This window comes from Lotus japonicus, chromosome 1, assembly GCF_012489685.1.
Source record: "Lotus japonicus ecotype B-129 chromosome 1, LjGifu_v1.2".
NCBI lineage: Eukaryota > Viridiplantae > Streptophyta > Magnoliopsida > Fabales > Fabaceae > Lotus > Lotus japonicus.
In genome coordinates, this window is record NC_080041.1 from 116,585,355 (window position 1) to 116,611,493 (window position 26,139).

At 36.9% G+C, this 26,139-nt stretch overlaps 3 protein-coding genes across 6 annotated transcripts; 2 read left to right on the forward strand and 1 right to left on the reverse strand.

The window, feature by feature from the left end:
• The first annotated feature begins 463 nt into the window (after positions 1 to 463).
• On the forward strand, positions 464 to 8,317 carry LOC130729651 (AUGMIN subunit 6-like). 4 transcript variants are annotated; one of them, XR_009016065.1, is made up of 14 exons: positions 464 to 896; positions 986 to 1,042; positions 1,113 to 1,207; positions 1,646 to 1,796; positions 2,015 to 2,140; positions 2,263 to 2,422; positions 2,836 to 2,896; positions 2,974 to 3,241; positions 4,400 to 4,525; positions 5,747 to 5,905; positions 6,510 to 6,759; positions 6,918 to 7,394; positions 7,723 to 7,870; positions 7,944 to 8,317. XR_009016065.1 is itself a non-coding variant. In XM_057581467.1 (13 exons), exons 1-13 carry the CDS (start codon positions 654 to 656, stop codon positions 7,761 to 7,763), a joined length of 2,214 nt encoding a protein of 737 aa, XP_057437450.1. In that variant the 5' UTR covers positions 464 to 653; the 3' UTR covers positions 7,764 to 8,317. The 4 variants fall into 4 exon arrangements, 2 of the variants coding, with proteins under 2 accessions (XP_057437450.1, XP_057437451.1); XR_009016066.1 differs by having other exon boundaries at positions 7,978 to 8,317; XM_057581467.1 differs by having other exon boundaries at positions 7,723 to 8,317.
• A 2,493-nt stretch (positions 8,318 to 10,810) lies between these two features.
• LOC130729652 (probable carboxylesterase 11) lies at positions 10,811 to 15,997 on the forward strand. Its single transcript, XM_057581469.1, has 2 exons — positions 10,811 to 11,988; positions 15,102 to 15,997. Exons 1-2 carry the CDS (start codon positions 11,150 to 11,152, stop codon positions 15,637 to 15,639), a joined length of 1,377 nt encoding a protein of 458 aa, XP_057437452.1. The 5' UTR covers positions 10,811 to 11,149; the 3' UTR covers positions 15,640 to 15,997.
• A 4,151-nt stretch (positions 15,998 to 20,148) lies between these two features.
• Positions 20,149 to 21,298, reverse strand: LOC130732501 (casparian strip membrane protein 5-like). Its single transcript, XM_057584536.1, has 3 exons — positions 20,958 to 21,298; positions 20,721 to 20,844; positions 20,149 to 20,541 (listed from the first exon to the last, which is right to left on the reverse strand). Exons 1-3 carry the CDS (start codon positions 21,248 to 21,250, stop codon positions 20,326 to 20,328), a joined length of 633 nt encoding a protein of 210 aa, XP_057440519.1. The 5' UTR covers positions 21,251 to 21,298; the 3' UTR covers positions 20,149 to 20,325.
• Between the last annotated feature and the right edge of the window lie 4,841 nt (positions 21,299 to 26,139).

Genomic DNA, 26,139 nt, shown 5'->3' on the forward strand with positions numbered 1-26,139 from the left:
TGCGATTGTTATAGTACATCAGGTTAACCACATTTTTATATACTGTTGATTCACAAATAGTTTCTTGGGGTTAGGTAGCCGTTTTGGTCGGCCAGGAAACCAACATAACGATTCTCTAATCAAGTGATTGCTCAAGGAAGAGATTTTGTTCCTCAATGCAAGTTTAAATCTTTAGCCGATCTCCGCTTCATTCAATCAGTCGCTTGCTTTCTTCGGTAAAAACATTCATCAACTACTTTACCATGCCGGCCTGCAGGGTGATTCAACTAATTTCTAACCGTTACGTATTTTGAGTGCTAACAATGACGTAGATCAAATACACTTAAAAGTCCACCATAAAAACTTCCCAATGAACGTTGATGCTCATAGTTAAATTTATAATTTAATTGTTTGCATTTTGTCTATTAATTTACTTTTACCATTTCATAAGCATAGTCCATAGTCCATACCAATATAGGATGAAGCAACTCATTCACAAACCGGCTCCTCCCTTTTCAAAATTAACGGTCCTTTCCTCAATATCACAAAACCACAGGGACCTCGAATCTCAAAATAACGACCTTCATTCTTCATTCGTCTCTCCACAGAAGAAGAAGCGAACATTGTTGGTTGTTACTTCAACAACTATCTCAGATTCTCAGAGAGAGATCACGATGATGATGATGATGATGATGATGGAGAGAGAGAAGGAGAGGGAGATGGAGCTCGAAAACGCAATGTACTCTAACTGTTTGCTGCTAGGTTTGGATCCATCGATTATCGGAGGAGCGAGAGGATCCAATTCCAATGGCGCCACTTCTCGGGTCGGACTCTTCCGTCATTCGAACCCTAAATTAGGAGAACAACTCCTCTACTTCATCCTCTCCTCCCTCAGAGGTCCAATTCAATCCGCCAAAGTACTACTCCTTCACTCTTCCCTGTTCCCTCCATCAATTTCAATTACTTGATGTGTTACACTATGTGATTTTGTTTTCGGATCTTTTAGGATTTTGGTAAGGTTTGGCCAATTTTCGATTCCGCGCGGTCTCGTGATTTTCGCAAGGTATTGCCAATTTCAATTTTCTGTTGCTATTTGGTCTGTAGTGGTGGAATTGAGTGTGGCATTTGGCTAGGTTGTGCAAGGGATCATTAGTGAGCTCGAGTCGCAGGGTGCGCTTCCCAGGAGCAATTCGAGAGTTTCTTCACTTGCTACATGTTGTGGGCCTAGGTTGGTATCGTCCCTTTGCTCCTCAGTTTTCTGGTTTCAAAATTTTTAGGATTTTGATTGTTGGGAATAAATATTTTGCGAAATGTGCTGCAGTTAGTTATGTTAAATTGGTTGCACTAGGTTCAGTTGTTTTGATCCCACTGAGTTGATGGATTTAACATGATTAAAATGTTAAAAAGTTCACTTGTTGTATGTCGTTGGTTGGAACTATATTGAGTGATGAGGGAAATTGATGGGCAAAACGGGTATATGATCAAGTATAAGACTAGTTTGTTCATATATAATGTGCATGAAGAAATTAGAAAACCGGTAGATGTTGTTGAGTAACTGGTATTTTGTGAAAACTAATTTTTGTTGAGGATGTCGTGAGGTGGAAATCTCCTGTGGTGTGAGATTGTGTTGGAGCTCATGATTTAGATGTATGTGTTGTTGGTGTAGGTTTGTTGAACTTCTGTGGCAGCTTTCTATGCATGCTTTGCAAGAGGTTCATAGGAGGACGTTTACTGATGACACAACTTCTAACCCATTTCCTGCATCATTGGCTGGTGTAGCATTCACACATGCTACTACTCTCCTTCAAGTTACAAAGGTATTTGTGATATTTTATATAGAAGTTTTCGAGGGGATGAATGTACTATCAATATAAGCATGTGACACTGTTATCAAAAGAATTATGAGGTGTTTGAAATGCTTGGTGTAGTCTGTAGAATGTAATGAATTTCAACTTAAAACTTAATTTTTTGTTTAATCTTGATAATATCATCATTTGGTTTTTAGTAAATAGATTGATTCTTTTTTCTTGAATAGGCTAAAATAGCCCTTGAAAGAAGGAAGTTTCTTAAATATGCACAAATGTCTGAACAATGGCAAGATACAAGTTTGAATTTGGCTCGTGAATTGACTGCTGAATTTCGTGGCTTATGTGCTGAGGAGGTATATCAATAACCGAAGGCTATTTGCCAAGTCTGGCTATAGTATAGTACATCTTATCAACTCTCTGCTCCATGAATATTCTCTACAGATTTTTCTCTCAAGTAATTATATCCTGCATTCAGGCTTATTTGCAACAAGAGCTAGATAAAACACTACATGACTTGAGGAATAAAGTAAAGTTGGAAGGTGAACTCTGGGATGACCTCGTGTCGAGCTCAACCCATAACTCCCATTTGGTTTCAAAAGCTACTCGCCTATGGGAGTCTTTATTAGCTCGTAAAAGTAAGTGTGAAAATCAATGCTTTGTTATTCTTTTTCATTTGTCTAATAGATCATTGAATTCTAGAATCCTCATTTTGTAGTATGTTACTATGTTAAATGAGGCAAGATGATTAATTATACATTTTGAGGGATGGGAATACAAGATTCTGTTTGCATACCTTTCATAATTTGATGATTAGTGATATGTTTCTCCCCTTTTTTACACACCTATTTAACTTATTAGTTTTTGTGTTTTAAATTTCTGATATATTCTCACTATGCATTTGCACCTAATAGTGCTGTCAATAAACCATTGATGTAGTTCTGTTATGAGGCTACACACTTTTTCTTTTATATTTCTTCGTCAAAAAGCCACCTGTTGTGAAAAGAGACTTGTTAGTGATATTGAACTTAATATTAATATCAATGTACAGGTCAACATGAAGTTCTTTCGTCGGGCCCTATTGAGGACTTGATAGCTCACCGGGAACATAGGTTCATGTAGCTTGCCTTACCTTCCTATATTCATTGATGATGTCATACCAACTCACTTTGTGAAACACAAATTTCAGGTATAGAATCTCTGGATCATCTTTGCTGGCAGCAATGGACCAGAGTTCTCAGGCTCCATATTCGGATGAATTACTTGGCCAACCTGGAAATTTTCCGGTTGTGGATGCAGATAACAACAAGGAGAATGAAGGATTGCATCTTACGAATGAGACATTGACAAGATTAGATGGTAGAACTGGAGGAGTCTATCAAACTGTTGATGTAGCAGAGGTCATACGGGGATGGACTCATGCTTTGCAACGTATCAGTAAACAATCACTTCATCTGGTATGGTCTTTACAAGCTGAGCTTTAAAGATGGTACCATGTTTTGTTCTTATGCATCCCTTCTTTCAGTGTTGTCGATGGTGTGTGACTACTGACTACCAATGGCAGCAAGCCCGAAAAGTGCTGAGCCAAAAAGTTGGATAGTGCAGCAATTGCCTTAATGAATCATGATAGCATCTCTTTGAAGTTTATTAGATATATCTGAAAAAGATGAATGAATAACATATATTGATAGCTTATATCCAGAAAATTATTACACAGCTGAAATATATTTCAGCTGAATAAATAATCCATCATGGAAAGAAATAAACAGTATCTGTTGGCATTTTGAGAAGGTATTACGAAAAACAGTATTAATGAGCTGATCTTGAAGTTTGATTGGTGGAAATCTAACTGAATTATTTTAATGGCGTAGAATAACCTTGATAAAAGCTTGGCTCAGCCAAATATGAAACATGACAGAATTTGAGTTTGGTATTAAGCTCAATTATTTAGTCAAGCCACACCCTGATATTTTGCTTCAAAGCTGACAAGTCAAGCGTGATTAATTATTAATTGTATATAATATTGGATACTTTTTAAAGTTTCACTCTAGTCTTCATTGAAAAGTTCTGATTGTATAATTAGTAATTTCAAATTATAATAATTGCAAAAACAAAATAAATATATGCAACAGCAACAAAGCTTTAGTAGAAAGAAATATATGAATATACTTAGCTTGGTTATCAAGCTCCATAAGGGTTGCCTCATTTTAATTTGGTATTTGCTTGTTGAAGATTATTCTGAATGCTGCATCTAATAACTGAGATGATATTGGAGTGGTTTGTGGTGATTTTAACACCATAGTTCTGCCAGACTTAAGTTTCCCTGCTATGTCTTTCTGCCATGGCATCTGCCACTGATAACACTGCACCTTTATCCTGCCTGTTTTTCCTTGGAACTTTGGGGGTGGGGTTGAAATGTACTGAGTTTAAAATGTTCAACAATATCTTGCCAGTTTAGTTATATGTATTTTGAGGAACTAATTTTTGCTGTCTACTTGATTTGAATTATTCAACGAGGTGTTATCATAGTTTCTCATTTCTCTATAGTCACTAGTTTACACTGTTCACTTGCATTTCCTGCATATAGAAACTTCTAACCATGCTATGATCTGTAGGCGAAAGCAAATGATGGAGAGGGTCCAGATATACTGCGAAGTGCTCAAGAAGGTGGCTCAAGTAGTCATGCTGAGTCTTTATCAGCAACCCTTGCAGAGCATCAGCAGCACTTGGTTAGCTTTCAGGTAATGCACTAAAACATGTTTACCATTCAACAGATCCAACCAATGTTGTAGTGCTCCATATGAAGTTTCATTTTACATTAGCTATTTTCATTTGATGGAGTTTTATTTCTTAATTACCTCTCTGTCATTGCAATTCAACCTGATGCTTTTAATCTGTAGAAGAAATAATATCGTAAATTTTTAATACTAGGTTAATTGTGTTTTTTTTGTTGATAGACGCCCCCCTACACACCTGGACTAGGGAGTAGATAGATACATATTTTTTTGTTAATTTGGCGTTAGTCTCTTTCTTCCCTGTTTTGTGGGTGTTTACTATCTGTAATTGAAGCCCATTGAGCTGGCTTCTGTTAGTTGAGGAAATTAGTTGAGATAGTTAGTAGAAGCATAGGAAATAAAAAATATAAATAATAGATGGGAAAGATAGGAGAGGGCATCTAATCATTAGAGAAAGTTCGGGCCTTTGGGTCGGGACTTGGGAGGTTCGCGAATCCCTCAAAGTTCTGCAGAGTCTAGTATCCGTAATTGGGAACTTATCTGTAATAAGTTACCTAGTTTCTACCAACCGGTATTAAAGATCCAATCTCAAGTGCAATCTAAACTAGATTCTTAGGAGCAATAAAACAAAAGGGAAGACGAAATTGAAGAACTAGATTCTTTGGAGCAAGAAAACCAAAGGGAATAAAAGGATGAAGAAATAGAAATTGGAATCATTGGAGCAAGAAAACAAAAGAGAATATAGAAGTCTGAAAATAAAAAACAAAACCATGTTGATGGGGGAGAAAACCAGTGTGCGAAGACAAAAACAAGGAGATTGACAAAACCATGTTGATGGGGGAGGACCTTTTTCAGTTTACCTAAGTTCACCTTGAGGGCAAGGTGTTAGTCTTGTTAGGTAAGCCCAATGCTGGCTTCTATTAGCTGAGGGAGTTAGAGTTGGTTCGTAGAAGGGTAGGAAATAACAGCATATAAATAATAGTGAGAACTATAGGGGAGGGCATCTAGTCATTTGAAAATGTTCGGGCCTTTAGGCAGGAAGGTTTGCAAACTCGATGCTCTGCAGATTTTGTACCTTTTGTTGGGGAATATATCCCTATTGTTAGAAATAAAGTACTAGGATTCTATCAGTGTGATATTCAGAGTTGTCGTAATTGCTGTCGAGTTCCTATCATAAAGAAACACATCTTTATTGAAGTGTCTCATTTTTGCATTTTTCATGTGCAGGTGCTTATTAACCAACTCAAGGAAATTGCTCCAACATTGCAAAAGTCCATATCAGAGTGTTCGGAAAAGGTGATCTACATAGCTTCCAATCTTCCACCAATGAACAAACATCATGGTCAGCTGACGTCACCTATACAAGGACAGAGTAGTGGGAGAATGGTAATCAACAGGGGTTTATTTGCATTACAACTCATTTCTACCTCAGATTTGGATGAAATGATGCCTTGTTTCCTTTTATTTTAGGATTATACAAGCACTAGTAATAAAATGATTATTTGTAGTTATTCTGATAGGTTCAAGCATGTCTACTCTAGAAGAAGGGGTTCTAATGTGAAGTGAATTAGATTGGGGACCTAAGATGTAATTAGTATTAGTTGGTAAAATAAACAGTTGTTGCCAGCTGTAGGTTGTTAGAAACAGTTAGCAGAATTATGTAGTATAAATAGGGGATAGCTTGTTGGAGAAGTCATTCTGGAAAATTGGAGTTGTTCTGGTTGTGGAACCAGTTGAGATCGTGGGATCTCAACGGAAACCCTAATCTCCATTGTTCTTCCCCAAATCATCTCAGATTCTTTGTATTTCTTAGATTCCAGTTCAATTTGCTATTGAGCTTCTAGGTTGTAATCTCACTGTTCTTAGCAATAATATTCAGTGGAAAATTACCAGTTCTATCATATTCTGTGCTTTTTATGTATAATATTGCAATCATTTTAATGCCTTGAAAATAAGAGATCTGATTTTCTTACTTAATCATTTATTTTAGGATGGTAGCGCTGGTGATGTTGGTCAGGTGACTTTAAGAATATCAAATGATCGATTTGACAAGGTTTCTGTCACTCCTCCCACTTTAAAGCTTCCTCAATTATTTAGCTCGACCCCAACTTCTTCTGGAAAAGCTGGTAATGTGCAAAGGTGGCATGACACAGCTCCCCAAGCCAGCCAAACTGAGAATCTTTCTGATAGAATAGATTTGGATTCTCCTTCAATTAACCAAGTAGAGAGTTTAGCAGAAGGTTTGTTGTGTCTTCTAACCTTCTTGCTTAAATGGTTAATTATTTTGAAGCTCAAAGCTTTTTTGATGGAATTTCATCAGTCATTTGTGAAAAAAAGCTACTGATAATGGCTCTATTTAGGAGTTAGTAGGTACTGATCCCTGTTTTACATTATGCAGGTAACGATAGTTTCTATGTCCAGGACTTGAAGAGGTCAGTAAGAGAAGCAGCATTGTCATCGATGTGTTACAATTCAAAATTGTCACATGACAGTCATTCTGATGGAAGTTCTGAGCACTTCTTTGCCACTATTCCAGATACTGGGTTTTCTCATTTAGATGCAGAAACAAGGGTCTCGTCGTTGATGAGTAAACGTTTATTTGTATCTCAGATGGATGATTCTTTGCTAGAAGAGAGCCACACATGTGATGGACATGGGGAGATCAAGTTTGATGAATTTCCAAATATGTTGAATGGTCCAGAAAGTGTTTCTGATTATGACCATGTAGATGGATTTCTCTCATCTTCAGGTTCAAATGCAACTTCTGATGCACAACAATCAAGTCTTGAATTTGATGATGCTCAGGATCAAGTCTTTTCACCACCTCTGCTAATCGACACATCACTTTCAGTAGAATCATTTGAAGACTTGCTGGGTATGTTAAGCTTGCAATAAATTGTTATGCTATAGCAATCTGCCAGTTCTTTTTAATTTTATCATCTGATGTTGCTAGTTGGAAATATAGGATGAAGGGCGGGAGAGGGAAGATATAGAGCAGTGTTTTACTATTCTTACGTTTTTCTCCTCTTCTTTAAAGAGTTTTCCTCTCTGTATTCTGTTTACTTTAAAAGTTACCCATTCATATTTTAGATTAAACATGATTTTGAAGACATAAATCGACACTAGAAGCTTGTAATGTTAGCTACTCTGTATGACTATTTCATGTTGGTAAAATAATGAGTTATGAATTCTGTTTTTGGCAGCTCCTCTCTCTGAGACTGAAACGGCCTTGATGGAGCACTGAAATTTTTAATGGGAAGCAACCTCTCGTACATGATCGAGGAAATGGCATGATTTCTGTGGTGGGAGTTATGCATTCGAGCCCCTTCACGACTCACAACACAGATGCTTGTATGATTTCTGTTATCCTTGTCTAGCATGTTTTTATCATTGTTTTCTCTTCTGATGCCCCTATTCTGCTCAGAGAGAGCATCACTGAATCACGTTGATTTAATTAGAGAGGAAGATGCTGAAAAGGTGAAGTGCAAGCTGGTTTTTAGAGATTGAAGTCTTCAACTAAATAATTGCAGTGTAGACTTGAATTTGCTTTCACGTTTTAATTATCTTTAGAGGAAACTGCAACCAAGTTGGGGGGGGGGGGGGGGGGGCATTGTAAATTTTTGTGTGGATATGATAAATGGAATTCTGAGTTTTCTGCTACAAATCTGTCTGGCAACTAGGATAAATTCCTTGGAAAACAATACATGTATTTTACAGTTGTGTACTTGTGTACGATATAATTTGGGTCTTGTACCTAGATAAATATACCATCAGCAATGAAATAGTTCGTCTTTTTCATATAGGTTTAGTCAACTACTAACTCTAAACCAATGTGACTTTGACACTGTGTACATTTTTCTCAAATTTAATTAAATTAAGTGACATGACAAATCTTTGAAATCTGATTGATTGATGGTGTAAAAAAAATTTTACACTTAGTTCATCAAAATTAAACTCATTTTTATTTTACCTAAACTTCTAAGTATCGATGTAACGCAGAAGACACCTAATAATTGAATATATTAAACGTAAAAGATAGTTGTACCACATAGTGACCATTAACATATATTCATTTTTGTGACTATTTTAGACGGTCACAAACTGTAAAATTAAATTTTGTTTCATACTTTCCGCTTGGTGGAAGGCAAAAGCTTCCACAAAATTCGGTGCCCAATAGTAGTTACTGCCTTACTGGTTACGACTATTATGCTATATAAGTATAGGAGATGTATATCAAAGTATAGTTTAAGAGTGGAAAGCAGATTGGTTACCACTATTATGCTATATAAGTATAGGAGATGTATATCAAAGTATAGTTTAAGAGTGGAAAGCAGATATGTTATGTTGTGTTCAACGGTCAAAATTAATACTAGTATATTCATTGGGGGCGTGATATGTATGTATAAAAAACATTCTCCCACCTTTTGTTTTTTTGTATATGTAGATATTTATCCCCCATGATGTCTGCACAAAAGAATTAGTCAGGTCAATAAACGGGGACATTGATTGCCATAAAGAAAAATCTAGACACAATTTCAACATGAAAAAAGATAAGAGATTTTTCACAAGATGATACTGATCCGATAAACTCCAATTTTTCTTCTGTAAGAGACGAAGATTAGTCTGAACATTTTTATGTTAAAAAATAAGATTAGACTTTATAACAGAAAAAAGAAGAAGAAGATAAGACTAGTCTTCTAATTCAACCTTTACGTCACTTGTTCAACTTTCAAATATTCAACCAACATTCAAACATAATAATATTATTGCTAGATTTGTAAATTGAATTACTTGAATGATTGAATAGTTGAATTCGTCCAAGAATTTTCAAAACAACCAAATTCATCACAACAGATTTCCACAGTTTGTGTTGATGGTTACAAATCAAGTTTCCATGTCATAGAATCCTAATGCCCCGTTTGGGGTGAATTTTTGGTTTTACAATTTATAATATTTAAAAATTAAAATAAGTTTTCTTATATAGTGTTTTAAAATATTATTTTCCGATGAATCAAAAAAAGTGTTTTAAAATATTAGACAAGCAAATGAAAGAATCAACAAGAAGTCTCTTAACACAAGAGTCTCCAACTCAACAAAAGGAATCTCTAACACTCGAGCGCCCGAAGATGAGAGTGGGTATCAAATTTCGCAAGGTACACCGGTGTAGAATTGCACAATATAGGCTTATCCAAGGTGGCCAACAACTCTTCACAGTCCACTTCACACTTGAGGCTTCTAAATCCATGATTCAAAGCCATCTAATTTTAGTTTTTGTTTTAGTTTTTCAGTTTTAAAAAACTTGTAGTCAACTTTGAAATTTTACAATAATCATAATTGGTGTCAACTTTGTAAATTATTGAGAATGGGTGTGACAACGACTCGATGGTGGCAAGCAGTGTCAAGTAGCATTGAAGATGGTGGCGGTGAATGTGAGAGTTACCTGATGAAGATGGTGGCAACAGTGGAAACAATAATGATATAGTGGAAGCAATTGTGATATACGAGGTCGACAAGAGCGGAGAGTGATCGTTAGTGTGATGAGAAGGCACGAACAAGAAGCCACTCCTAGCGAAGCTTCTAGGCGAAGGTGCACATGATTGAACCGATCTGGCACTAGAACGAGAGGTATTATGAGATCGTATAGGCATGAGACTAAACAATTAATGATGACTTATAAAATTTGATGGTACTACTCATAACAACAATGTGCATCTTCTTTTCGGGATCCCAACTCTTAAAACTCCAAGGTTAAGTGTGTTTGACTTGAAGAAATTTTCTTAGGAAGCATGTGAGTGAGGACAAAGTGTGTTGGAAAGACTTTCGTTGTTACCGTAAGACTAACCGTTAATTCAGGATGTTACAACGGTGGCAACAATAGTGGTATAGTGGCGGCAATGATAACGATGGTGGTGGTGAAGGTGTGGTGGTCATGGTGATAAAGGTGCGACAATAGTGGTGTGGTGGCAATGAAGGAGGTGGTGTTACCTGGTGGTGATAGACGCGTCATCATTGGTGACGGAGGGCGAAGGTGCCGGTGGAGGTGGGACCAACAACGGTTGAAGTGGTCACATGAGCCATTGAGCTCTTCGAACACGATATTAGATATGAGCCGACGCAAGCAACCTCTCCGCCACTTTAAGTATTATGTCAAATTTGGAGGACACTTAAAAAAATAAAAAGCTACATACATAAAAATTTAGGTCATTTAATTAAACAATTAAAGAAAAGTCGATATTAGACAAATCCAGAAAAAAACAACAAGCCACCAGCGTTATGCTGCATGTATGTCCATCATCACTTACCAAACGCCCCTCTGTCTCTTTCCCAATCTCTCTCTCTCTCTCTCTCTCTCTCTCTCACCTCACTCCGCCATTGAATCGAAACACCGTCGCAGATTCAAACCAATTCCAATTCACACATAAACCCTAATTAATCCCACGCGATCCCAATTCACCCAATCTCAATCCCAAATCCCAATTCACCCATGAATTATCATCATTCATCATCCTCCTCCTAATCCCAACCCAAAAATTTAACAAAAAAGAAACCAGTTTCTTCTTCATCTTCAGATATATACACATATATAGAGAGAGAAAGAGTGGATTACAGTGGAGCAAGTTAGAGAGAGAAATGCCAAGTGTGGCTGTCAAGCTCTATAGCGTGTTCTTCAAGTTCCTCTTGAAGCACCGTCTACAGAACCGAATTCAAGCCCCACCGGAAACCTCCGACCCGTTTGGCGTCACCTCACGACCCGAAGAATCCGTCGCCGCCGCCAATCCTTCCTTCACCGACGGCGTCGCCACCAAAGACATCCACATCGACCCATTCACCTCTCTCTCCGTCCGAATCTTCCTTCCCGAATCCTCACTCTCCCCGCCCGAGCCTCATTCCAAACCTCACCCGTCTTCCAAGCCTAGGTCCCACCCTGTCTACGATCCACAGCGCGGATCTGATCCGAGCTCGCGGCGGAACAGCTACCCGCACCGGGATGAGCCTCGGGGGAACAGTTATGGACCCAGCAATGGCGTTGAGGGTTTGAATTTGATGTCCGGCGGCGCCGCCGCCGGCTACCGGGGGTACGCGCCGGGGATGGAAGGTCGCAGGAGGAAGCTACCGGTGATGCTGCAGTTCCACGGCGGAGGTTGGGTCAGCGGGAGCAATGATTCAGTGGCGAATGATGTGTTTTGCCGGCGGATGGCGAAGCTATGTGATGTGATTGTGGTGGCTGTTGGGTATCGGTTGGCGCCGGAGAGTCGGTACCCGGCGGCTTTTGATGATGGGATGAAGGTGCTGACTTGGCTGGCGAAGCAGGCGAATTTGGCAGAGTGTAGCAAGTCGATGGGGGTTGGAAGGATTGGTGGTGGTGCTGGTAGTGAGTTCAACAAATCAGATGCTCATAGGCACATTGTTGATACCTTTGGAGCTTCAGTGGTTGAGCCTTGGTTGGCTGCTCATGGAGATCCGACAAGGTTGGTGTTCCTATGCCATGTTTCTAATCATTTTACATGTTTTTAGTAAGAATTTCAAGATTTAGGTTGAATTATTGGTGTCTCTGAACTGCATTCTGTTATTGACTTATTGTTTGTTTTTGTGGATATGTTTACAACAATGTTTTCTTGGTGCCTTGTTTTATATACTTGATAGGCCACATTTAATGGAGGTTAGAGATTTGGAGCAGAATTTTGTTTTTGCTTCCACTGATTCACTAGTTTCCATCTTGAGCGCAGCATAAGTCTAGCTTTGTCAGTGCTAAAATTTCATCTTGGGGCATTTTCTGGTTCCTAACATATTAGATCCGATTTGTATTTGGGGTTGGGATTCTCATTTGTCATGAGACTAGGGAGAATTGATTTCTCTAATATCGTTAATATTAGCATTTTGCGTGCCGTTCCATTTTATCTGAAGTGATTTTTATAGGTGATACTGGTTTTTCCTCTTTCGAATGTGTCTTTAGCTCTGTTCTTTATAGCTTATTTTAGAAATATAGGTATACTGAAAAATACATACACATTGAAAGACAGTTGGTGAACAGGTAAAATTATGATGTCATGCTGTTTATACTCTTCTGGTGGAGAGGTTACTCGAGGGCTGGCACCAATAATTTTTTAATACCGTTTAGGGAAATTAGAGGCTTTTCATTGATTACAGATATGGATTAGGGGATCTGTAGTGCTGAAGCAACATTTTTCTGCGAATGTTTTTCTCCTAAGAATTTTTCATTCTTTTTTTTTTCTCTGATGGTTTGTTTACACTGTCAGTGTCAAATTTCAGTTTTCCTACACTGGTTGGATTCTCATGCACTATGCCCACTTGGAGCTCCTTTTTATTTTTCATTTGCTTCTACTTAATATGTTTTATTTATTTATTGTCCTTGTGGTTGACCTCTTTGTGAGCCCCATTGGCACCGTTGTCAGGTTTATGATTAGTGCCCTTTTAGGTATTAAAGTAAGTTATGCCATCCCTAGATTCCACTAGTTCATCCAATTTATTGACTAGGAGCTAAATATGAAATTGAAGAACATTAATAACAATAAGATAGCATAATGGCATGCTTCACATGAATCTCTTGCCATTCTCTCTTTAGAGTTGGCTCTATAACTATTTTGGGGTCATATCTTTCAGCTTTACATTTACTTGTGCTTCTCCTGGTGCTCTCTCTTTTTTCTTATTGACCATGGCTAAGAATATCAATCTTATTTAATGTTTTATCCATGACTCTTTGCCTTCATAACTCAACATTGTCTTCTATACTAATCTGATTCCTTGGATTTCTTTGTCTATCAATTCAATATTTATGCCTCAAAGCTTGTTTAGTTATCTCCAATAATATTTACTCAAATATGATAATTGTTTTCTTGAAAATAGCTTTCCAAATAATAAATTACTATTTAGAGCACATATTCAGTCATTATTTAAAGTGTTTGGGTGAATTAAGATGATTGTTTGACCATATTTCAGCTGTTACCTTCTTTGGGTGTGGCGGAATGTTTTGTGATACAATGCCTCTCAAAAAGGAGAAATTCTAATATATGAGAGTAATACTCTAGTTAGTTCATAGCTGTTCATATCTAGGTTAATATTATTTCATTTTTTATCCAGCATCATGTATAAGATTATATGGTGCCATATCTTACATTCTTAATGGAGTTGTGTATTACTCTTAAGAGCACCTAAGTACCTTTCGTAAAAGGGTTCTGAATAATTGATTGGTTCAGAAATACAATATTTATATATAAGGTTTCCTAGTCCTAGTCAAACTAAATAGGGGAACAGACTAACAAACTAAAACAATAAGATAACAAGGAACTGCAGTAATAAAATCTAATCCTAACAAAATTAATCCTGACATATTTATCCCAGCAAACTATATCCTAATAGAATTACCTCAACAAACTATATCCTAACAGAATTATCTCTACAAACTAAACATATAATAACATATCAACACTCCTCCTCAAGCTGGAGTGCATAGATCATATGCATCCACCTTGAAACATATGTATGATATCCTTGGACCCTTTAAGGATATCAACAAGCTAATCGTTTGAGAAAAATGAAGAAGTTTTGTTACTCCATAAAGAATTTTCTCTTTGATGAAACGACTGTCAACTTTTTTATACTTGATTCTCTCATGAAAGACTGGATTCGAGTAGAGATGCAAAGCTGACTGGTCATCACACATTAGCTCCACAGGACCAACATTACAGAACTATGACTCTTGAGTTAAAGGCTTCGAGCATAAGAGCTTCACAAGTAAAAACTGATCCTCTAGGATTACCGTTGGGTCAGCTGATTCCGCAAACAAAAGTAGACAATGAACTAGGGCGAAGAACATGCAACGATATGCCCGAAAACCAACTTGAAACTGGAGATATTCTGAATATTGAATGATTGAATGATAATTGATTGATTCAGAATTTCAGATGGACAATATTTATATATAAGGTATCTTAATCCTAGTTTGGTCAAGCTAAATAGGGAAACAAACCAACAAACTGAAGCAATAAGATAACTAGGAACAATAGCAGAATATAATCTAATCATTACAAATTAATCCTAACAAAATTATCCCAACAAACTATATCCAAGTAGAATTAGCTCAACAAACTATATCCTATATCCTTAAAGAATGATCTCAACAAACTGAAACAAATATCTCAACACTCCTAAAGGGCCCTTGTTTATAAAAAAGGGCAAACCAGAGATTTCTAGATGTGGTTATGGTGGGGGTTTAGCAAGGGTTGGACCCATTGTAGATGTATTGCAGGCAGACTTGTCTTGCATTTGCAAAAGACTGATTTCGCGACTTGAACAAGTGACCTCAGTCATATTACAGAAACTTCAAATGTTGCACCAAGGCTCCCCTAAAAGACTCTTGTTTGTGTCATTAAACTAAGCCAAAATTGCTGACATCGTTAGTTGCAGGGTAACATTTTTTTGTAAATATCCTGTTGTAATGTTCACATTAATTTTTTTCAGTAATGCATACTCCCTTTGTTACTAGTTTTGAGATAGTCCTCATGGAGTTATGTTTGCCCTTCTTCAGTGCTTAACCTTGTTTTATTTCTCAATATTGAAACAGATGTGTCCTTATTGGAGCGAGTTGTGGTGCAAATATAGCAGACTACGTGGCTCGGAAAGCTGTGGAAGGAGGCAAACTTCTAGACCCTGTCAAGGTCGTAGCACAGGTCCTGTTGTATCCATTTTTTGTTGGAAGTGTTCCCACACATTCTGAAATAAAGTTGGCAAACTCCTACTTTTATGACAAGGCCATGTGTATGCTTGCATGGAAGCTTTTCCTACCCGAGGATGAATTCAGTTTGGACCATCCAGCTGCTAATCCCCTTGTCGCAGGACGGTCTCCTCCATTAAAGCTTATGCCCCCAACGTTGACAGTGGTGGCAGAGCACGACTGGATGAGGGATCGAGCCATTGCTTACTCGGAGGAGCTTCGGAAGGTGAATGTTGATGCACCTGTTCTTGAGTATAAGGATGGAGTACATGAATTTGCGACGCTTGACGTACTTCTCAAAAGCCCCCAGGCCCAGGTTTGTGCTGAGGACATTGCCATCTGGGTCAAGAAATATATTTCACTTCGAGGTCATGAATTCTCATATTGAGTAGGATATAACAAATTAAGACGAGGATTGGCGGGGAGATATTTTCTTCAACTTCAAAATTAGCTCTCGATCGCTCTTTTGCTACTATTACCTGGGATGGGGGGTATTATATTATTTGATTGGTTTTGATGGTTGATAAGGTGTTGGATGTTGACTGGTTCCATCTTGGTACCACCTGCCAGTCTGCCATTTTTTCGTGTAAGATAGACTTGTCTGAGACTGTAGGATTAGTTGAGCCAGTGAGATGCATTCATTTCATGCATACCACATTTGGATATTTCTCTGCCATTTTTTCCTGTGTATTATGATGTCCTATTTCTCATGGAAATATATAATGTTCAGTGAACCATTCTCTTAACTTGTGAGCATTCACTGTCTAATCCTTTTATCAATCTAATACCCTCTGAATGGTGCGATTGTGCTGATCCTAAATGGACCACTTTGAGCCTGAATTGTGCAAAATTTTGTTTTCTAGTTCTATTGGTTTGTCCAATAAAAGAAAAGAGTTCTGTTGGCTGCACGGGTTCTGGCATCTCGCAAAAGAGGTACTATTGAGCAAACCGAAAGACTGTAAAGAGCCGTTTGGTTATAGTCTTATTGGAGCTTATTTACTAGAAAAAAAAAATAGTTAAAGTGTTTTCTAGTTTGCATCCAGACGGGCCAATAAGAACATGTTTCCTGTCCTGAGACTCTGGATACCACAAATTCTGGGATTTCTGTTGAAGTCAATATTCAATGTCATTAAATTCTGATTCTCCTTTTGTATTTTATGGTGTGTGAAATTAATTACTTTTCCGTTGATGTAAGCAGAACAACAAACCAACCAAATATGGAAAGCCTCAAATCTCATTCACAATTAATTCAACCCATATTTATGGCCACATTATTGGATTTATCAAGATGTTACTCGAACGTGATTGAGAGGTGCAATTCTTGAATGTGATGCGTGAAGGGAATGGATGTGCACACTTTCTACCAAAACAAATTCCCTCACTTTTGTATTCTTGACACTCCATCACATGGTATTGTCCCAAGTTTTTTTTTGACTAATAGATGATAATTAGTACTCCCTCTGTTCCTAAATACTCCCTCCGTCCCTAATTATAAGCTAACATTGAGACTTTTTTTGTGTCACTAAATATAAGCTAACCTTGCAAAAGTTAATATTTCTTTCCATATTCACCCTTGCATTTATTGGTAGTGGAGCACCACCATTAGTAATACAATGATGAAAAAGTGTTATCATAAATAGGGGTAAACATAGAAAGTTGTACATTTTTTTGAAAACCAATGCATCAATTAAGGCTTTCTTAATAAGTGTGATTTTTACAACTTTAGCTTATAATTAGGGACGGAGGGAGTAACTGATACTATTTTGGTTCTTTTGTTGTTCCTAAATAACTGATATTTTTAAAGTTTCAAGAGAGCATTAATTCTACTTTACCAAGTGTACCCTTCATTTATTGGTGGTAGAAAAATTGAAAAGTTAGAATTAATAAGAGAGATAAAAGGGTATAATTGGAAGTTAGATAGTGATTTTAGTAAAACAAAAATATTAATTGTTATTTCTTAATACTTGTGCAATAACCTTAAAGTATCAGTTATATAGGAACGAAGGGAGTACATGTTTGGATACACGGCAGAAAGTCATGATGAAGACAAAATTACGATAATCAAACATAAGGTGAAGGAAGCTGAAGTTGCTTATGTCTACTGTGATTTCAGCTCATTATGATTTTCCACTGCATATGAAAACATACACTAGCATACCTTAGCACCTAGGTGTTACCTTGCTGTTCTCGGTGCTGCTTCCTTTTCTTTATGTCTTGTCTTTCATTTTCCCCTTAACCTAAAGAAAAAAACGTTTTGCTGGAATTTCAAATTGGACTTTAGCAAGATATAGTTAACTTTTATGCGGTGACGAGTCCTAGTTTTGGAAGTCTCCATCAGATTGATAATGACTTCTTCAATTTTATTTTTGTTCGAAATAATGACTTTTTCAATTAAGTTGCCAATTAGTGAAGACCTAAGTATGCATCCATAGTAAGGGTACATTGTTGTGCACAATAGTTTTGCCCCCTAAGACAACTGCTTCATCAATTTTCCTTTCCTTGTTGATTGTTCCCTTTTATTTTTCCCAATAATGTAATTAGGGCAGCCGAATGACACTTAAAAAATTAATAGTTTCATTCTTAAGAATAAAACACTATATAGTTTGTGACGGTTTTTCCACAAACTGCAAGTGACGGTTATCTGCCACAAAAAATAGTGTAGATGCATAATTTTTGTAAAATATCAAAATTAATTGAGTCTTGTTGGTTGTTCTATCTCAGAATCATTTTTGTAAAATATGACATCAAAATTAATTGAGCCTTGTTGATTGTTCTATCTCACAAAAATTGGTATCTGGCAATATAAATATGCCATGGGCTTAACACATGATTGCCTCGGCGCTATTATCCCAACCCCTTTGAAGGGATTTGCCCCACACTGATTCTATGCCTTGGTGACGTTGTGAGGAGATACATATGAATATGGTTTTAAATTGCGGTCTGCAACATTAATTACGCCTTTGCGACTGCATATGCTGGTTATAGGCCTCTTCATGCGCTGTAATGTGATGAAGAAAAATCATTTTCTTCATGCTCAAGTCAATGTTAGCTAGCTTGTTGGCATCAAATATTGGAAGCACTTTGAGGGTTAAGGGTAGCCACCCTGTGGTGTATGCACAGATTGATCAATCTCTTTGATTTTCTGGCGTATATTGTAGGCGTTTAGGTGGCACCTTGTGGGTTGTTCTCTAACCGTGAGTTCGAGAACTAGGATGAATCTTTGGTTGCGGAGAGTGATCTCTGTTACTTTAAAGCAATCTTGTAAAATAATCTATCTGAACACAATTATGTGATGTAGCGAAATGGAAATCCTTGAAAAAAATTGGCCGATAAAAAAAAACACAATACATATCCTTGAAATGCTTTGTTTTCCCTAGCTCTGTGCCATGTTCTTTAGCTGCATATTGCCTTTGCGTAATAGGAACACATCTTGGATATTGCTCTTCCTTTTTTGGGTAGTAAGGGTGGTGCATGCTTACTTTTGATGCCTAGCGCATTTAATTAAGCTTTTAAAGGTGCATTATTAAGTTAAGTAGTTATGACATGGAGACACCTAAACAATAATAAACAACAAGACACCTCAATATACCCTATATTCATCTATGTTTCATTCCTAATCAAATTGTATGGAAAATTGTCGGTCCGCCAAAACGAGACGGCAGTTACGATAAGTTTTCAAATCCACCAACCCGTTTTTATTGTAAAGCCTAATCCACCAAAACGTAGATTTGATGGTGCGGTGGGTTAGCCTGTCAGGTTGAGCTTTTCTTTTACTCCTAAAATTTAATACTTTTTTACGTAATTAATATATATTATTTTTATCTTTAAACCATTTTTAGTGGGTTAACTTGTGAATCCGCTAGTTTTTAGATATGCACTATTAGTGAAAATAGTTGTACAGTGACATCAAATAAATGTATGCTACGTAGAAAAGAGAGCTACGTTCATTTTTAATTTTTATTAAAATAAAAGCATATTTTCTAATTTGGTAAAATTCAATTGGATGTCTATGAAAATTTAAATAAACATTACATTGTCGGTGCACAGACCTTTAATCCATACAAATATCTATTTTATTTGGAATTTGAATTATAGAATTATTATTAAGAGTTGTGAAACTAACAACTTTATTAGAAAGTAGAATTACCAACTTTGACACAAATTATCAAGCGGATGAGATCGCTAGAGTGGTCTTTGTTGGAAATGTGATTGCACATGTTTATGGATTGAACGAGATTCAAGCTGGGAAATGGTTGAATTTGTTAGCGGTCTAAAAAGAATAGCGTTGAATCTTGAGAATGAGATTGTCGGAAGTGTAATTACTCACACTTCATATATCTATTATTATTTTACTTTTTAGCGGGTCAACTTGCCAACCCATTAGCTCCCTATCAAATGAAGTGTGGTGCATTATTCGACCCACTTTTTAAATGCGATGCGGAGTGACCTATTATAAGTGGCGAGACACTGAGACTAGATTGTACGGTGCAGGACAAGACAGGGCGGGTTGGCCTATTTTGTCACCTTTGCATATTACACATTCATTACTTTTCTCTATTCTATTAATTTTTATTTCGCTCTTTTGCTGCTATTACCTGGGATGGGGTATTATATTATCTGATTGGTTTTTATGTTTGATAAGGTGTTGGATGTTGACCGGTTTTGTGGGGGAGAGTGTGATGCATATAAGAATGTTCAGGCAGAGTAATCGCTCGTTGAAGGATAGCATTGGTATGGCCAAGGCTAACATTTGTGCCTAAGATTAGCATCCGCGTAGCACTCGTTTGAATACTTGTTAGCATTAAAACATTATGTTAGCGCTCGTTTCGAAGTAAAATATGAATGCAACTCTGATTGTAGATTGAGATGAAAATGTGTGATTTCATATTAACTCAACTGATATAAAAACACACATTTAATTCTCCTTAATTAGATTACATGTATATATAACATTTTAATTACACACTTGTACTTATTAACAAGACCCACTTTTTCTAAATGATGGTCAACAAGCAACAACTTTGACTAAAATTATTAACTTAATACAACACCATGCAACATCGTTCATTCTAAATCAATTCCTTTTAAGAGCCAAAGATGAGAGGGAGACCAAACACATGAAGAAAACCACAGCAACAAAGGAAGTCACCACAGCCTGACTAGCAGTTTGACAGAAGTTGGTGAATCCCTGGCAAAAAGCCATCCAATTAGCATGTTGACTCCCGTTATGACCAACGTACACAATGGCAGCAGCAGATGAAGCAGCAATTGTGATTAGCCCCATCATCACCTATATAAAGTTAAACTCATGTCAATTTCATTTTACTTCAACTTCAATTAATCATGTCAAATATTCAATAGAAAGGAATCAATTATGTCAACGGTTCACAATTTCTGCATTGACTAAAGATATGATCAAAATAATTTTTTCATAAATGGTAGAGCAATTCTTGATGAAAGTTAGCTTACTATGTCACATGTTATAAGTAGAAGCCTTGGTGCTACTGCATGGGGGCGAACAATGCAGACATATGAGAAGGGAAGAGTAAGGATCACGTATCCACTTACTACTCCATTTGCAATCACAAAAAACCTGTGGATAAAGAAGTGATTGAAACAAATCTAGCTAGTAGAACTTCCCCTGTACACACATAAAAAGCTTTGTCTATATAATATAACACAGAGAGAGAGAGATCAGAGACTTACTGGAACATAGGAAATTGAGTCCACTGAGCATGAAACTGGAGGAACTGTGTGAAGAATTGAAGCTGTTCTTCATTGGTTCCCATGGTAACAGTGCTACCCAGAGCAGCCCCTATGGCACCGAGTCGCAGAACGAAATCTGTGATTGCAACTCCTTTCCTCCATCTTTGGTTTTGGATTGGGGAAGCCTTTGTGGAATCTGCAGAAAGTGGAACAGCCCATGTAACACCTTTCCCTTTGTCAGCTTCATCCTTTGTTTCCAACATGGTAACCTCAACGTTTTTCCCTTTGTCCATTTGGTATTTCTATTCTTTGGTACTGTTAGAATGCTATAATTTGAGCTCTGTTGAAGGATCAATGCATGTATATATATGTATGTATGTATGTATGTAGTGAACATAAATATGAGCGAATAACAAATTGTTAAAGGACAGTGTGTGCAATGTGCATGATGTGTCATTATTCCTTGGAGAATGGATTAGTTAGTTTTGTGCGTGCTCCATGTTGTGGGAAATTGTGGCATCATATTGCAAAAAAGGGTTATATATATGTAAGAACCTACTCCATCTCCCCAAATTAAAAAGACAGGATTGTTTCGTCCTCATTTTCCATTATGTCCGTACTAATTAATTAAATAAAAGTATTTTAAAAGCGATTAGCTTGGTTAAATGTAGAATGGTTCAAAGTTTGTATATCTTGTACTAGGAGATGTTTCTCTCTGCCATACTTTAACATGAGAACTAGAGGCTAACTTAGATAAACCCTCAGCAACCTTGTTCCCACTCCTCTTAACCGAAGAAAATAACAGTAATCAAAAGCCAACCAGCAATGTTTAGTTTTGGTCTGCCTAATGCTATGTTTGGTTTATAATAGAAACTAAGAAGAGAGAAAATGATGAGGACTAGAGTAGATTGTCTAAATTGTTCGGTATGAAAGGAATAAATGAGAACGGGAAGAGATGAGTAGTCTTTCTTCTCATCTGGTTGAATAGAAAATGGAAAAGGACAATGTTACTTTCAGTTAACATTACATTTTATCCCCAATAAAAATAGGCTTAAATACTCTAGAGGTCCCTGAAATTGTACCCCGTATGAAAATAAGTCCCTGAATTTTTTTTTCCGATTCCAGGTCCCTAGAAAAATTTGTTTGATCAAAATAAGTCCCTGAGCTTGTATACGCCGGAGAAGACGGTGGTTGACGACGGCGGTCATGGCGGCGCTGCGACCGGGGTGTTGGGCCGGCTTCGTCTCGTCCTCAGGAACTCAGTGGTGGTGGTCTCGTGGGCTGGGTCGTCACAGTTGAAGAGGAAAGGTCAGTTGCAAGTTGATTTCTTCTCGCCGGAATTTATGGAGCTTCTCGGTTTCTTCGTTTTAGCTTTGTTTCTTGCGATTTCTTCGCCCAGATCAGATATATGAAGGTCTAGGAGTGTTTTAAACATGTTATTTCATGGTTTGTGGAAACAATGAGGAGGCAACCACCGTCTTCTCCGGCGTATACACGCTCAGGGACTTATTTTGATCAAACAAATTTTTCTAGGGACCCGGAATCGGAAAAAAAAAATTCAGGGACTTATTTTCATACGGGGTACAATTTCAGGGACCTCCAGAGCATTTAAGCCATAAAAATATTAAGCAATGAACTGCACATAATTAGCTCCCTCTATCTCTTCTCCCATGACAACCAATTGAAGGAACTACCCCTCTCTCCACTCAAGTTCTCTTTCTCTCACACTTCTCTTTGCTCATTTTCATTCGTAGCAAAGAAACCGTAAGTGGCCACAAGGTCTGTTATCATCTTGGACGACCCGAATGTTTAAAAATTAAGTGAATACTATGTTAGCTGGCCAGAATGTCAAAAGTGAAGATTTATCTTGTCCAAGTTAGCCAAGCAAAACAAAGCCAACACACTTACTACACAATTGCACCGTTACTCAAGCTTAGCCATTATCTCAGAAGTCTTTCACAAATACTTCATTAAGGTACAAAGCTTCAATTACAGGTCTTACCATGCCTACAAATACATGTTTGATCGTTCAATTATATAAGCTAATATGGGCGCCAATGTGCCTTTTCCAGGAACACCCCCCGTCATACTATGCCAAGCTCCATTTTGGGCATTGTTAATTATCGCCACCCGGGCATTTAGCCTACATCCACCTACAAAGATTAGGGTACCTAAAGGTCTATTTTAGGAAGATATTTTGGTGCCATTCGTGGGGAATCACATACTTGCATATGACTGATTGCAAGGATTTCACTTCAGTAAGGATTTCTCATTTGTTGATAGCATCTCTGCATGTACATATTAGTCTGAAGTAATAAAAGATATCAAATAGAAGAATGACGAGCGGTAATGAAGATAAAGAAAATGACAACGGAATATTATAACATCAGCTTGAAAAGTATGAAGGAATGACAAGCGGTAATGAAGATAAAGTCAAGTTCAAAAAGTTGTCTGATTGATTGCAGTAATGTGGTTTTGACATAATTAGATCTAAGATTGGATGTTGATGAAAATGTTGAAGTTCATCATCCATGAGGGCGAACTCGTGAACTTCATAGCAACAAATTTGGAATCATTATAACTAAAAAATAATGAATTCGAAACAAATTAACGTTTATATACTCGAAACTAGTTTTTGAAGCATTCATTATAATTATATCTAGAAAGTAGTTTCTGGAAGCAAATCAAGTACTCTAAAATCTAATTTTCAAAAAATAAATTATCAAACTATACAAATGAATCGTTTTGGAATCTAATTTTCAGAACTTAAAAATTATGTTTTACAAAAAGATAATTATATAAATGAATTTCAAGAAACATACCAACCTTACATTCAATAGATAATGAGAGTATGAGACAACTTCATATTTCTAAAATGGTGGTCCTTTAGACCTCCATTCGACAACACAAGCAATCTAAGTGAAGACGTGCTTCCTTCGACGTGGAGGCCGAGCTTTTCGTGAATAAGTGTAGGAGGAAAAGGAAGAGGAGGAGGTTATATGTGAGAAGGCAATGGAGGAATTTTCCAAAACGTGAGAGGGTGGTGGGAAAATGAAGTGAAGGTTAAAGGTATTTGAAGAATTGTAAAAAAGTTAGGGTGGTGTGGGGAGATACAGGTGGTGGGAATAGTAACACCCTTCATTATAGTGTAGTCCTGTTTTTTTGTCAATATAATGTAGTCCTTTGCGGTTTTTTTTTGTCAATGGAGTAAGAGTTCATTTATTGAAGGGCCAAGCCCAGAGAGTACATAGAGGGGCCAAGCCCAGGGAGTAATCAGATACTGGATGGGCCTATTATATCGTCAAAAAAAAATGGAACAAGTGAGGTCCAAATTAAATATAGATGGTATTGACAAAAAAAAATTCTAATAATTAAATTGATGGATGGTGGGAGGGACATCACATATTCACATGCATCGTTGTCGTTAAAAGCAGTCCTATGTGCAGCTTTTGAGTACAGAAGTACCTAGAAATTATAATGTTAAAGCTGCCTTTCACTCACATGTTCACTTTTGCATTGTGGTCCAAGAACACCAATGAATGGTTGGTTGCACCGCATCTAGCGTAAACTGCAGCTCATATAAACCTCTAAATGCAATCTTATAATTTGCCAGCAGCTAGCTAGCATTAATAAAGTACAACTAATTAAGCAAGGTGCACTTCAAGTAAGCAAGTTAATTAGTACCGGTTTGATAATTCCATTGGAGAGTGGTTATATATGTAAACTAGCTTGGTTGTAATACAAGTACGCTAGAATATTGGGCCAAAAGATCATTAAACTTGCTTCTAGATTAACTTGGGCGGTTTTAATGCAAGGATACCACATTTCAATCAAACCAAAGCCTCCATTAAGGTTATAAACTCACTCTCTACATATCGAGAGTAGAGAGACTAGAGAGAGAGAAAGTTAAGCTAATCTTTCTTGAACCTTTTTCTTTTTCCCGGGAAAAGGTTAGAGATAACAGAAAAACCCAAATCCGCGGGGCCCAACCCGAACCTGACCTGAAATTCGGGCGAAACCCGATTTCTTTGGGTTCGGGTTCGGGCTTCACCAAATTTAAAAATATGTTTGAGTTTGGGTGTGGGATTAATTAAACCCGCACCCAAACCCAAACTCAAACCCGAAGCCTTATGCATGTAATTATCAGCCCTTATATATATTATTAAAGTTAGTAAGTAGGGTTTTCTTTTAAGTTACTAAGTAGACTTATGTTCATGAACTATATTTTTTCCTTTGTATTGGAATGATGATGAGGTTTAACAACTTATATTCATGTTGTTCTCTTATGTACATGTTGTTTCCGAATCGATTTTTTGGGTTTTTTACCGGTTCAGTGCTCACATTGGGTTTGAGTTTGGGTTTGGGTGATCCAAAACCCAAAGGTTTGGGTTTGGGTTTAACTTTTGCACCCATATTGAATTTGGGTTTGGGTTTAGGTATGGGTGTTAAGTTTGGGTTTGGGTGTGGGAATGGCCAAACCCTCACCCACGGAGCCCATTGCCAACCCTAGAAGAGGTTAAATATTGGACTAAAGCGGCTAAAGATGATGACAGATGATGGTAACAGGAGACACCCCCCACTTTGTTAATTTAGTTGAATATTGTTTGGGTCAATAAGATAAGTATAAACACATTTTATTAAAATGATACTCCACCTCATTATTGTCTAAAATATATACTCTTCTTACTCATTTTCAACTTTTGCGACGAAATATCACAATCATTCAAAAAAAATTAATTTAACGAGACAAAATTAGTGACGAAATTTATATATTAATAATTTTCTTCACAAAATTCATCACTAATATAAATCTATCTATTTTAGAAACTGATTATATTTTCATCTTTGACATTTATCCATCATTTAAATACTTGTTAAGCTTTATATTTACTAGTGATGAATGTTGCAGACGGAAAATATTTCGTCGTTAAAATAGATGGATTTAAATTAAACAACTTTTGCGATGAAAATCATCTCTTTAAAAATTCATCATTAATCTATCTCTATTATTTATTATTTTTGTGATAAATTCTGATATTCCTTTGCAAAATATTAAATGGGTGTGATGGAGTGTCAGTTTAATAAGAATGAGCTGCTGAACTGTCATTTTTACAAACATTAACATATTTGACATATTCTTCACTAAAGGCTGGATATTCTAAGTTTGAAGCTATAAGCCATG

What these genes read in the sequence shown, in the direction of transcription:
- LOC130729651 (XM_057581467.1), top strand. Translation starts at nt 654, where the DNA reads ATGATGATGATGATGATGATGATGGAGAGAGAGAAGGAGAGGGAGATG. An exon ending in GTGGCTTATGTGCTGAGGAG is followed by an intron (nt 2,141 to 2,262) that starts GTATATCAATAA and finishes TCCTGCATTCAG; the next exon opens with GCTTATTTGCAACAAGAGCT. An exon ending in GTCTTTATTAGCTCGTAAAA is followed by an intron (nt 2,423 to 2,835) that starts GTAAGTGTGAAA and finishes ATCAATGTACAG; the next exon opens with GTCAACATGAAGTTCTTTCG.
- LOC130729652 (XM_057581469.1), top strand. Translation starts at nt 11,150, where the DNA reads ATGCCAAGTGTGGCTGTCAAGCTCTATAGCGTGTTCTTCAAGTTCCTC. An exon ending in GCTCATGGAGATCCGACAAG is followed by an intron (nt 11,989 to 15,101) that starts GTTGGTGTTCCT and finishes ATATTGAAACAG; the next exon opens with ATGTGTCCTTATTGGAGCGA.
- LOC130732501 (XM_057584536.1), bottom strand. Translation starts at nt 21,250, where the DNA reads ATGGACAAAGGGAAAAACGTTGAGGTTACCATGTTGGAAACAAAGGAT. An exon ending in ACTCAATTTCCTATGTTCCA is followed by an intron (nt 20,845 to 20,957) that starts GTAAGTCTCTGA and finishes CTTTATCCACAG; the next exon opens with GTTTTTTGTGATTGCAAATG. An exon ending in TACTTATAACATGTGACATA is followed by an intron (nt 20,542 to 20,720) that starts GTAAGCTAACTT and finishes AACTTTATATAG; the next exon opens with GTGATGATGGGGCTAATCAC.